Here is a 13,871-nt window from a genome sequence, read left to right on the forward strand (position 1 = left end):
TTGGCACCTTGTCCCCTCAGATCCACAAGGGACCGCCGTCCTCGTGGCTCCTCGGCCCATCCATCACCTCGCGACTCCACCAGGCTTCCTCGTCCCTCTGGCTTCACCTTGGCTCCTCGCCCCCTCAGCTCCACCAGCGTTCGCCGTCCTCCCGACTCCACCCGGCTTCCTCAACCCTCTGGCTCCACCTTGGCTCCTCGCCCCCTTAGCTCCACCAGCGTTCGCCGTCCTCCCGACTCCACCAGGCTTCCTCGTCCCTCTGGCTTCACCTTGGCTCCTCGCCCCCTCAGCTCCACCAGGGACCGCCGTCCTCATGGCTTCACCAGGTTTCCTCGTCCCTCTGGCTCCACCATGGCTCCTCGCCCCCTCAACTCCACCAGGGAATGCCGTCCTCACTGCTGCACCTTGGCTCCTCATCCCCTCAGCTCCACCAAAGACCGCCATCTTCGCGGCTCCACCGGGCTTCGAGCCACCTTCCGGCCTGTGTTTCTGTTTTCATTTGTGTTTGCTAAGTTTGGTTACAGTTTATCCTTCTGTTAGTAAAATCTATTTTGTATTCATTTTCCTCGTCCGACCTGTTACCTACATCACGCTTTGCTGATGCGTGACACATACATCCATCCATCCATCCATCTTCTACCGCTTATCCGGGGCCGGGTCGCGGGGGCAGCAGTCTAAGCAGGGATGCCCAGACTTCCCTCTCCCTCGACACTTCCTCCAGCTCTTCCGGGGGGACACCGAGGCGTTCCCAGGCCAGCCGGGAGACATAGTCTCTCCAGCGTGTCCTAGGTCTTCCCCGGGGTCTCCTCCCGGTGGGACATGCCCAGGAGGCATCCGGAAAAGATGCCCGAGCCACCTCAACTGACCCCTCTCGATGTGGAGGAGCAGCGGCTCTACTCTGAGCTCCTCCCGAGTGACCGAGCTTCTCACCCTATCTCTAAGGGAGCGCCCAGCCACCCTGCGGAGAAAGCTCATTTCGGCCGCTTGTATCCGGGATCTTGTCCTTTCGGTCACGACCCAAAGCTCATGACCATAGGTGAGAGTAGGAACGTAGATTGACCGGTAAATCGAGAGATTTCCTTCTTCACCACGACAGACCGGTACAGCGACCGCATTACTGCAGAAGCTGCACCAATCCGTCTGTCAATCTCCCGTTCCATCCTTCCCTCACTCGTGAACAAGACCCCGAGATACTTGAACTCCTCCACTTGAGGCAGGAACTCTCCACCAACCTGAAGCGGGCAAGCCACCCTTTTCCGACTGAGGACCATGGCCTCGGATTTGGAGGTGCTGATTCTCATCCCGGCCGCTTCACACTCGGCTGCAAACCGTCCCAGTGCATGCTGGAGGTCCTGGTTTGATGAGGCCAACACGACCACATCATCCGCAAAGAGCAGAGATGAAATCGTGTGGTCCCCAAACCTGACCCCCTCCGGCCCCTGGCTGCGCCTAGAAATTCTATCCATAAAAATTATGAACAGAACCGGTGACAAAGGGCAGCCCTGCCGGAGTTCAACACGCACCGGGAACAAGTCTGACTTACTGCTGGCAATACGAACCAAGCTCCTGCTCCGGTCGTACAGGGACCGGATAGCCCTTAGCAAAGGGCCCCGGACCCCATACTCCCGGAGCACCCTCCACAGGCCGCCGCGAGGGACACAGTCGAATGCCTTCTCCAAATCCACAAAGCACATGTGGATTGGTTGGGCAAACTCCCATGAACCCTCTAGCACCCTGTAGAGGGTATAGAGCTGATCCAGTGTTCCACGACCGGGACGAAAACCACACTGTTCCTCCTGAATCCGAGGTTCTACTATCGGCCGGATTCTCCTCTCCAGTACCCTGGCGTAGACTTTCCCAGGGAGGCTGAGAAGTGTGATCCCCCAATAGTTGGAGCACACCCTCCGATCCCCCTTCTTGAAAAGAGGGACCACCACCCCGGTCTGCCAGTCCAAAGGTACTGTCCCCGACCGCCACGCGATGTTGCAGAGGCGTGTTAGCCAAGACAGCCCCACAACATCCAGAGACTTGAGGTACTCAGGGCGGATCTCATCCACCCCCGGTGCCTTGCCACCGAGGAGTTTCTTGACTACCTCGGTGACTTCAGCTTGGGTGATGGACGAGTCCGCCTCCGAGCCCTCAGCCTCTGCTTCCTCAATGGAAGACGTGACGGCGGGATTGAGGAGATCCTCGAAGTATTCCTTCCACCGTCCGGTGATATCCCCAGTCGAGGTCAACAGCTGCCCACCTCCACTGTAAACAGCATTGGTAGGGCACTGCTTCCCCCTCCTGAGGGGCCGGACGGTTTGCCAGAATCTCTTCGAGGCCGACCGATAGTCCTTCTCCATGGCCTCACCGAACTCCTCCCAGGCCCAAGTTTTTGCCTCCACAACCACCCGGGCTGCAGTCCGCTTGGCCCGTCGGTACCCATCAGCTGCCTCAGGAGTCCCACAAGCCAGCCAGGCCCGATAGGACTCCTTCTTCAGCTTGACGGCATCCCTTACTTCCGGTGTCCACCACCGGGTTCGGGGATTGCCGCCTCGACAGGCACCGGAGACCTTACGACCACAGCTCCGAGTGGCCGCGTTGACAATGAAGGTGGAGAACATGGTCCACTCGGACTCAATATCTCCAACCTCCCTTCGGATCTGGTCGAAGCTCTGTCGGAGGTGGGAGTTGAAGATCTCTCTGACAGGGGATTCGGCCAAGCGTTCCCAACAGACCCTCACAGTACGTTTGGGTCTGCCGAGTCTGTCCAGCTTCCTCCCCCGCCATCGGATCCAACTCACCACCAGGTGGTGATCAGTTGACAGCTCCGCCCCTCTCTTCACCCGAGTGTCCAAGACATACGGCCGGAGGTCGGATGAAACGACTACAAAGTCGATCATCGACCACCGGCCTAGGGTGTCCTGGTGCCATGTGCACTGATGGACACCCTTATGCTTGAACATGGTGTTCGTTATGGACAAGCTGTAACTAGCACAGAAGTCCAATAACAGAACACCACTCGGCAAACCCACACCAGCCCGCCGCCTCTCACCATTGGCAACTCCAGAGTGGTGAAGAGTCCATCCTCTCTCGAGGAGTGTGGTTCCAGAGCCCAGGCCGTGCGTAGAGGTGATCCCAACTATCTCTAGTCGGAATCTCTGAACCTCACGCACAACCTCAGGCTCCTTCCCCGCCAGAGAGGTGACATTCCATGTCCCTAGAGCTAGATTCCGCGTCCAGGGATCGGGTTGTCTAGGCCCCCGCCTCCGACTGCCGCCCGATCCACTTAGCACCGGCCCCTTACGGTCCCTCCTGCAGGTGGTGGGTCCATGGGAGGGTGGCCCCACGTCGCTCCTTCGGGCTGAGCCCGGCCGGACCCCATGGGGGGAGGCCCGACCACCAGGCGCTCGCATACGAGCCCCAACCCCGGGCCTGGCTCCAGGATGGGGCCCCGGCTGCGCCATACCGGGCGACGTCACGGTCCTCTTTTTCTTTGGCATCATAAGGGGTTTTGAACCGCTCTTAGTCTGACCCGTCGCCTAGGACCTGTTTGCCTTGGGAGACCCTACCAGGGGCATATAGCCCCAGACAACATAGCTCCTAGGGTCATTCGGGTACTCAAACCCCTCCACCACGGTAAGGTGGCAGTTCAAGGAGGGGTGACACATACATGTGACATACATACAGTCTCCTCTTTTCTGTTTTTAGTATTATGTAATCACATGACACATACATGTGATTACATAATACTAAAAACAGAAAAGAGGAGACTTGATTTGCTTGTCCCAGAGTTCACTGTTTGATTTATTGACTCGTACATTATTTTAATAAGAGCTGGTTATGGTGGTTACAGGGCTGATGCATTAACCTGGGGACACAAAATGTTTTTATCACTTGTCTTGTCTGTTTGGATTTATTTGGACATTTGTCTTTCCCTGAGGCAAACGTGTACCACTGGAATAGTCATTATGTACATCGCAGTCCTCATAACTTGTTTCTTTTTTGCCATCCTCACAATTTCCCTCGTGCTGCTCTCTGACCTGTGACCTGTGTTTCTGTGGCAGTATTTGAATGAGATTCTTCAGGAGCACAAGCAGCCTATTGTGTCCACCGTTTCCCCCGCAGACGTTCAGGCCGCCTTCAACACCATCGTCACCAGGATTCAACGATTGTAAGGCCACTCAAATTCCTCACTGTCCTCTCACAACACAAGAATAAACCCTAGCTTGCTTTATTATAAGTTTTTATTTTGTCTTAGTGAGAACTGATTTTGTAAATCTCATACAGCTGCAACTGTAATGCACAAACACCACCAACCATTAAAGTGGCAGTGGCGGGCGACCAGAGTTACCTCAGCACGGTCCTACGCTGCTTTGTGGAGCAACTCGCCAACAAGACGCCTGATTGGTTGAGCTACATTCGTTTCCTGGTCATTCCTGTCGGTAAGCAGAATAAAGCATCTGAAGCGCGCCGCAAAATTAATATACATGACTCTTAAAATTACTCTCAAAAACATACACTACCGGTCAAAAGTTAGAGCTTTTGAAAGAAGTCTCTTCGGCTAACCAAGGCTGCATTTATTTGATCGAGAAACAGTAAAAACAGCAATATTGTGAAATATTATCATATTATCACAAAGCTGAATTTTCAGCATCATTACTCATCATTACATCAGTGTCACATGATCCTTCTGAAATCATTCTAATATGATGATTTGGTGCTCAAGATACATTTCTGATTATTATCAGTGTTGATGCTGCTTCATATTTTTGTTGGAAAAAACAAATCATATTAGAATGATTTCTAAAGGATAATGTGACTCTGAAGACTGGAGTAATGATGCTGAAAATTCAGCTTTGATCACATTTGATTACAATTTACTGTATGTCACAATGTTGAAGGAAGAACAAAAAGATGATGATCAAGTTTCAAAAGCCTTTAATAATCCACTTCAAAGGCAATCCAAACAGGCAGGCAAACAAACAAAACAACCTCTAATATAGACTGTGACTGGACAAAGAGTGATTGTGAGGGTACAACTATTAAGGCAAACACAAACGAGATGATGAATCAAACACAGCTGAAGCACATAACTCATAATGACGGTAACCAAGGATGCAAACGAGTGGTGGGAAACTAAGACAAAGGAGAACATGTGACTGAGAAAAACAAACTAAAAGTCAGTGAAAATGAAACTCACTGAACAGAACTGTGACAATATTCACATAGAAAACAGCTATTTTAAATTGTAATAATATTTGACAGTATTACTGTTTTATGTTTGATCAAGTAAAGGCGATCAGAAGAGACTTCTTTCAAAAACATTTAAATTCAGAAGCATTAAAACATTAATAATTATTATAAATACACAGTAGTGTAATTTTTTTAATCTAATTTTCTATATATTATCATATGTTAAAAATATGTATTTGTATAGCTGCTTTTTTTCAGTAAAACTGTATATGTCAGAAAAACGTGACAGATTTTTCATTATTTTAGTTTTCACAGCTTAATGGGAGGTTTCCAACAATTCAATTAAACCCTGTATTATGTTCATAATAGAGTTTCCACCCAGCGGGTGATATTATTTATGGGCCAAAGCCAGTTTGTAGTCATATCTGATGCTTAGCAGGTGTTTATTTTGGACTTTGGTCAGATATGAAAGACAATCCTTTAATTATATGGTGTTTCTTCAATATGAGCAAAATGTACTTTGTTTTTGAAAGGTTGTCATCCACTGGCCAAATACATCTCAACATTTGACAGCAAGTTCTGTAACATCTTCATGGACGCAGGATGGCGGGACATTTTCGGGAGGTTAGAAGCTCCCACTTCAGGTTAGAGCGTCTGCTAATATGATTTGATGCCTTTATTGTCTGATTTGATGCTGTGCCGTAAAGCGTGTGGTGTTTGAAAATGTCCACAGATAATATTGATGTGGCCGGACGCGTCTCACAGTATCTGGCTGGAGCGAATCTCTCCCACCAGTTCCCTATTTCAGAAGCAATGCTTACCTATAAACAGAAAAGGTATTGTCTTGCATGTGTGTGTGTGTGTGTGTGAAGATCTAATTAATGATGTAAATGTGAGGTATGTGTGATACTTAAATGTACTTTGTTTATTCACCATCTAACCAAAACACAGTTGTATAAAATTTGTTTCCATGATGATGTAAAGAGTTAAAGGGATAGTTTACTCAAACATGACAATTCTGTCATTAATTACTCACCCTCATGTCTTCCCAAACCCTTCAGACTTTCATTTATCTTCCGAACACAAATGAAGGTCTTTTTGATGAAATCTTAGAACTTTCTGTACTCTTCAAAAAGTTCATAAAGAGAACATATTGATCGTTTTATATGATGAACAGAATGAATTTAGGCTTTTATTCACATATAAAATTCATCAACTTACACATCAGTTGTAGTAGACGTAAGCTCAAGCATGTTCGCTTGACGAGCGAGAACCAATGAGGTTCATTCTCGTGTTACGCATCACGTTTGAGCTTTTGCAAGAACCAATGAGGATTGTTTTCACGTGTTCTCACAGGTTCGGTTGAGCTTCTGATTATGTTCGCTGATCAATGTTTAAATGTGAATAAAAGCCTAAACTCTGTTCATCATATAAAGCGATCGAGTCTCTTCAGAAAATTTGGACCAAACTGCCCAATTCATATGAATTAGCGGTCAATGGAGAGACGGAAAGCTCTCAGATATCATCAAAAGGATCTTCATTTGTGTTTCGAAGATGAACAAAAGTCTTATGGGTTGGGAACAACATGAGGGCGAGTAATTATTTATAGAATTTTCATTTTTGTGTGAGCAAACCTTTAATCTAACAAAAATTATCAAGAAAAATGATCCAGGTCAGATTTCACCCCAAATTTAAAATAAAAAATATTGTATTTTATGTAAAGAGGCCATATTATGCCCTTTTACAAAGTCTTGATTTTGTTACTGGGCTCTACTATAATAGGTTTTCATGCTTAAATGTTCAAAAACAATTGTTTTCCTCATATTCTCCATTGTTGCGGCTCCTCTTTTCCCAGTCTGTCAGTAACGCTCTGTTTAGTTCCTGTCTCTATGAAGCCCCTCCTTCTGAAAAGCACACTGTGCTCTGATTGGTCGGCTGGTCGGTGTTGTGATTGGTCGAGCACTTCCAGTGTGTTTGGGAAATGTCTCGCCCCTTACCATAACCGCCAGTTTAACACACTACTAACTAACTCAACCCCTTTATTCTGCGTATAAATTATTTAAATGAGGAATATTGTGACGTGTTCGTTCCCGGAAGAAACTCAAGACTACAGTGGTGTTCAGAAACACTGACACTGATATAGAGAAGAACTCCCGCTGGGGGGACTTTACGCTTTGTAACTTTGCAGAGCTTTTTCATGCTCAAACAGCAACATTACACACATTGATTTTAGGACAATTAAAAATGTTTTCATGAAAAACATTTATTGGATTCTTCCAATAAAATTGTAAAGTAAAATCGTGCATTTAGCTGTCATGAGGATTTAGGGAAAATGTGCTTGATTGTCATAAAATAATCTCATTGTTCCTTAATCTCCTTAATGAAAAACATTAATTATGATCTGTTTTCACTGCACAATATAAATCAGTTCTTATTTGTTTTGGTTTTGGGGTGAAATGTGACAAGGACATGATTTATGAGATTAAGTGTATAATCATTATAGTCAATTAGTCCATAAAGTAGATCAGACAAAGCCTCTTATAATCAGTTGCTCTTGCATTCGAGTTAATGTTTTTCTAATTATGTCACTCATTTGTTTGATTTGATTTGATTTTGTCATTGAGAAGATGTGTGTTGAGGACGGTGCAGTAACTGTTATGCTTTGGGTCTTTTCTTTTGTTTTTGCCTTCAAGGAAGAGAAGTTTGTATTTTGATTTTTACATCAGGTACCTAATCGTGTGTTTGGGTTGACGTCCATGTTTGCTGTGGTTTAAATCACTCATGCTCTCAGTGTGTTAACCTCACACACCTGTCTGCGTGACTACTAGTTTTTGCTCACTCTGTGTTCTGTGTTTTCATAACTCAGTCTTTTCGTGTCTTTAACTGGTTTAGTTTGGTTTAACAGGTTTGAAATGAGAAATGGTTGGTGACTAACTAAGTGAAGTATAGGGTGGTGTGGGTTAGTGGTTGTAAATGTGGTAACTGAAAGGTTGCGGGTTCAAACTTGAACACTTGAAGATTACTTGTTGTAAATATTTGGAATATTAAGTCAATCAAAGCGATCAATTTCATGAATGTGTTCAGTACTCAACTTATTAATAGTATAAGGCATGCAGAATCATGTTTTTAGCACTGTCGGATAGTGCTAATTAATGTTATGAAAACCAAATATTAGATGAATAACGAAGCACTGGAACATAAATCTGCCGTTTGCCCAAGCTGAAGGATGAGCACAAATACGAAAGGTCACACAACCAATTATCACTTTATATGAATCAGAATAGAATAGAGGAGAAAGGAGATATACAAAGAGAAACGCAGGGGATGTGATGGAAGACCTATAGAGAGAGAGACAACAAAGAGAAGTGAATGAAGAGAGGATGGACAGAGCCGTGACATTCTCCAGCACTTTCAAAACCAGTTCAGACACAGTGAACCTTTTATTCAGAGTCACGCTTGTTTTTTGGACGTCTCACTTGCATGGATCTACTGTAATCTGCAGAGGAGCCTCACAGCTCCAGCTGTTTTATATGGCGAAAATATTAAAGATTAAATATCTATGTGTAAAATCGCATCTCAACACTTTTAAGCCGCATAAATAAACCTAGAAAGTAAGAATTGTACACACTCTACTCCACTCAAAAGTCTGCGTTGTTTTAATTCAGTCAAGAGGTCTCGCCATGACTTACTGATCTTCTGACGGTCATGCTTCTCCACGTGATACGAATTTTCAGGTCAGAGTTCACCAAACTTGAACTTCAGAGAGCGACAAAATTCGAAACGTCTTGTGTTTCCGGTATCCGTCATTCGTAAGCGTATGATTGGAAGTCAGTGGAACGAAAAGTGTAGTGTATGGCCCTTAAGTATGTGGGGTTTCAGTTGTTCCTTCATTTTTTCGTGAATTTATAATACATTTTAGCACGAAAGCTGTTGAACCATTTGTTTGTAACATTTATATGCAGATTTCACACTAATGTATGCGTACACATGGCTAACGAGACCTATACAATTTTTACTTTTCTTGAATATGAATACAAAGAGAACTTTTTTTTTTGATTTTTTGGTAACACTTTATTTTACAGTGTCCTTGTTACATATGTTACATGTACTTACCATAGTAATAACAGTAAATTATGCATAATTACATGCAGTTAACCCTCAACCAAACCCTAATCCTATAGTAAGTACATGTAGTTAATTATTATTACTCAGTACTTAAATATATAATTACACTGTAACAATGACACCTTAAAATAAAGTGTAACTGATTTGTTGTTTCATCATGGACTCTCTTAAATGTCATTTACCCAATTGGTAGAGTTTGTTTGTTCACGGCTTCAAATTTAGGAAATAAACTTTGAGGTTTGAGACGCCTAAAGTAGAGCTTTCTCCAGGTTGTGATTGGTCATTGTCATGTTGGTCAGGCATTCTCTTCCGCTGTAAGTAGGCGGTTTTTGGCTTAAATGCGCCACAATGGCTACGTTTACATGCAACCAAATAATCCGTTAGTAAATGGATTGACTCAAAAGCCTTCATGTAAACACCTTAATCGATCCGATTGAGCTCGATGTGAATGAAATTTCGATCCGATTGAGAGCGGTGGTTTATTCCTTTTCTAATCCGATCCAGAGAACATGTAAACACTTGATTGGATTGAAAACCGAAACTGAAAGGACTGCACATGTGCAATGACGTAGAAATAGCGTAATGACGTGCGTAACGAGCTGTTCTTCATGTTGAATAAAGTGTCATTAATGAGTGTCCCGTCATCCTAAACTTCTCCTTTCACTGCGTCTGTGAAGTGGAGCAGGACAACAGCCCACCAGTCCTGGCTTCAGACTCTCATCCACAGACGACTTTATCACTGCGTGATCAATATAAGCAGCAGCGGCACAACGGTTCATATGCTCATTTACTCCAAATTATGATTATGAAGTTTACTGCTGTTTAAAACAAATAAAGAACCAATGTAGGAGAATAGTTATTATGCGCAAACATCGGGAAACTCTTTATATTTGCGCAGTGAGTGCATGTAAAAAAATCTAGTTGCGATTGGATCAACCCGATCACATGTTTAGTGTTCATGTAAACACTACGTTCAGATTGATCAATCGGATTGTGCGTGTAAACACAGCCAGTGTGGATCAGACGTTGTGCCGATAGTCAAAAGTCTGGCTACTCGAGACTACTCTTGTGACAGCCCTGTTTTTGTCAGCTACAGTCGACTAAATTGAGAGTCTCGGACGTTGCTTGTGTTGTGAGTCTTGGAGAGCAGCTTCTATCAGTTGTAGACGACTCTTGGGAAACGCCACGAAAGACTATATATGATTGAGTTGAGTACTGAAGCGTGCCATCGCCTGCAGCCTTACACCCCGCTGACCGGTGGAGGATGTAAGAAGCTTTCCCAGCGTCCTCTCATGAGCCCTCACCCTCACCATGAGCCAGCTAGACTCATCCTCACCCTCACACACACCTCACACACACCTCACACACAGCCTAATCCCACGCTTCCCTCCTCTCTGACCTCCACAGCCCTGACGAAGACTCCTGCCAGAAGTTTGTCCCGTTCATTGGGGTGAGAAATGCTTTTTCTCTTTCATTTCCTCTCTGATGTTCTTCTAAAGCTGCAAATATTCTCGGTCCAAAAGCATTGGCGTGAGAAATATGGTTTATATGGATATTTTGTTATATTTTAATTACTGTTGGGCAGCGATTAATCGCATCCAAAATAAAAGTTTGTGTTTAGATAACATATGTGTGTGTACTGTGTATACATTTAAGAAATATTTGCATGTATATACTGTATATATACTTATACATCATTTATATTATATATAAATATTAATATTTTATATATAAATAACATTTTTCTTAAACGTATACATGCATGTGTGTGTATTTATCTACACAAATATATTATGTAAACAAACTTCGCGATTAATCGTTGCCCTGCATTCTAAATATACTGTATATTTAAATTAGTAACTCGTTTAAACTGCCTTAAAACAATGTTTAGCACAACCCTGGTATTCCATGATTTTTCCTTATCACACAAAATGGTAAACTACAAGCAAATAATCAGTTGCACTTTAAATTCCAGTACATGTACTTGCCTAAGAAAGTTTGGTAATATACTGTAAGGTCACTGCATGAGTTAAGGGTAGGTTCAGGGTTAGTGCCTTATTACCCAGTTATTGCAATTAATATAATAAGTGCATAGTATGTACATGGGGAACAGGACTGTAAAATAAAGTGCTACCAAATAATCCACTTTCTCAACTTGACATAAATTGTGAGTTCATCCTCATGAAGCTCAACCATTCAACCCTGTTAGCAAAGTTATTGTAGGAAAACTGTTTTAAGTGTCACCTACGCTCATAAAATGTTGTTTATTTAATGTTTATTGCAGGAAAATAATGGAATCACTCAAATTTGCATTCAGAGATAAACATTTTGGTAACAGGGTTGCAATCTCACAATTCTGACTTTTTAATCTCGCAATTCTGACTTTTTATCTCGAAATTCTGACTTTTTATCTGACAATTTTGACTTTTTATCTGACAATTCTTACTTTATATCTCACAATTCTGACTTTTTATCTCGCAATTTTGACTTTTTAATCTCGAAATTCTGACTTCATATCTCACAATTCTGACTTTATATCTCGCAATTCTGACTTTTTAATCTCGAAATTCTGACTTTTTATCTCACAATTCTTACTTTATATCTCGCAATTCTGACTTTTTATCTCGCAATTTTGACTTTTTAATCTCGCAATTCTGACTTTTTATCTCGCAATTCTGACTTTTTGTCTCGCAATTCTGACTTTTTAATCTCGCAATTCTGACTTTTTATCTCGAAATTCTGACTTTTTATCTGACAATTCTTACTTTATATCTCACAATTCTGACTTTATATCTCGCAATTCTGACTTTTTAATCTCGCAATTCTGACTTTTTATCTCGCAATTCTGACTTTTTGTCTCGCAATTCTGACTTTTTGTCTCGCAATTCTGACTTTTTGTCTCGCAATTCTGACTTTTTATCTCGAAATTCTGACTTTTTATCTGACAATTCTTACTTTATATCTCACAATTCGGACTTTTTATCTCGCAATTTTGACTTTTTAATCTCGAAATTCTGACTTTTTATCTCACAATTCTGACTTTTTATCTCGCAATTCTGACTTTTTATCTTGCAATTCTGACTTTTTATCTCGCAATTCTGACTTTATATCGCAATTCTGACTTTATATCTCGCAATTCTGCCTTTATATCTCACAATTCTGACTTTTTATCTCGCAGTTGTGAGAAATAAAGTCAGAATTGCGAGATGTAAACTCGCATTTGTGAGATAAAAAGTCGCAATTATCTTTCAAAATATTTTATTCTGTGGCGTAAACATGCTTATATTTATATTAAAATATTTGATAGTTCAGTGTGCAAAGATAAATGTTTAAAACAATAGTACGCTATATTTCTCTTCTGTTAGCGAGATATTTTGTGTTTTAACCCAATTTGGTGTAAAATTACCTTGGAACAAACCACTATCAACTGTGATTTTTAACATCTTGTTCTTGACTTATTATCATTTGGTCGAAATGCCATCGCATTTAAAATGGAAGGCCAAGTCAAAAGCATTGCATTGTGGGATACAGTATTATGCACAGTGCTTGCTGTATATTTTGCAGTTATGAATACTATAAATATGGAAAATACTGCAGAAATAATATAAACAATAGTATGCTGTTTTAAGCAGAAAACACTCAGCAATGGTGTCGACTTATGAATTTACACATGGTTTGTCTTAAAGCATATTAAAAACACCACATAGACATATAAACAACATTAAAAGCTGGATTTTCACCACTGGTGGACTTTAAGTAACTCAGGATTTGGATGTGTTTTCTTGCAGTTGGTGAAAGTGGGAATTGTGGAGCACAGCTTATCCACATCAGGTAGGATTCACAATTAGCCCAGAAAGAACCCAATAAAAACACTAACAGCAGTGAAATATGACTGATGTGTGTGTGTGTGTGGCAGTGGACTCTGATGATGCAGTGATGGTGGGCAGTGTGAACATGCTCTCGTCTCCTCCGGCGCAGACGGGAACGGCTCACGGGAAAGACATGGCCTGCACCCCTCCATCATCCCCCTCCGTGTCTGCCGGTCTCTCTGGAGCAGGGTACGAGGAACTCGCACTAAAAGCGTCCAGCAATACACAATTCGTTTTTTTCAGTTAAATAAGTGCGTCATCCGGGCACTTAAAGTGCACTTTTTCACTTTTTCAAATTTTCAGTGTTAACGCACTCCTCGCACTATTCATACTACAAAATGGCGTAGAATTGTGCACAAGTACGCGATTTGGGACGCACCTAATGTCCTAGACAACTCTGTGTACCATTTTAGTGAGAAATGAGCATGAAGACGAGTCGAACGTGGCATTGGTGACAGTGAAAAAGCATGTTTGCGTACATCATCTACTCTTATATGTCACACTTATAAAACGGTTAGTTCCAATCCATGATTCTGATTGGTCAATAGCTGCGTTTCATTCACGATAAAACTATGGCCGCTTCACCCAATGGTTCTGTGTATCACTACACAACACCCCTAGCAACCACTCTTAGCAACGCAAACGTGTTTGTCCTCACTGATATTGTTTATTGAAGCTTATAGAGTATTGTGAGAG

At 42.7% G+C, this 13,871-nt stretch overlaps 1 protein-coding gene across 1 annotated transcript in view; it reads left to right on the forward strand.

The window, feature by feature from the left end:
* The window catches only part of LOC308702244 (phosphofurin acidic cluster sorting protein 2), a 76,160-nt gene that overhangs the window by 59,723 nt on the left and 2,566 nt on the right, over positions 1-13,871 (forward strand). Inside the window, exons 16-23 of the mRNA XM_081384926.1 lie at positions 4,053-4,159; positions 4,276-4,430; positions 5,715-5,825; positions 5,915-6,017; positions 7,875-7,907; positions 10,714-10,756; positions 13,095-13,137; positions 13,223-13,364. Of these exons, the coding sequence (XP_081241052.1) occupies positions 4,053-4,159; positions 4,276-4,430; positions 5,715-5,825; positions 5,915-6,017; positions 7,875-7,907; positions 10,714-10,756; positions 13,095-13,137; positions 13,223-13,364 (737 nt within the window). The remainder of the gene's footprint in view (positions 1-4,052; positions 4,160-4,275; positions 4,431-5,714; positions 5,826-5,914; positions 6,018-7,874; positions 7,908-10,713; positions 10,757-13,094; positions 13,138-13,222; positions 13,365-13,871) is intronic.

The sequence above is a fragment of the Scardinius erythrophthalmus genome (assembly GCF_964197995.2).
Source record: "Scardinius erythrophthalmus genome assembly, chromosome: 14".
Taxonomy (NCBI): Eukaryota; Metazoa; Chordata; class Actinopteri; order Cypriniformes; family Leuciscidae; genus Scardinius; species Scardinius erythrophthalmus.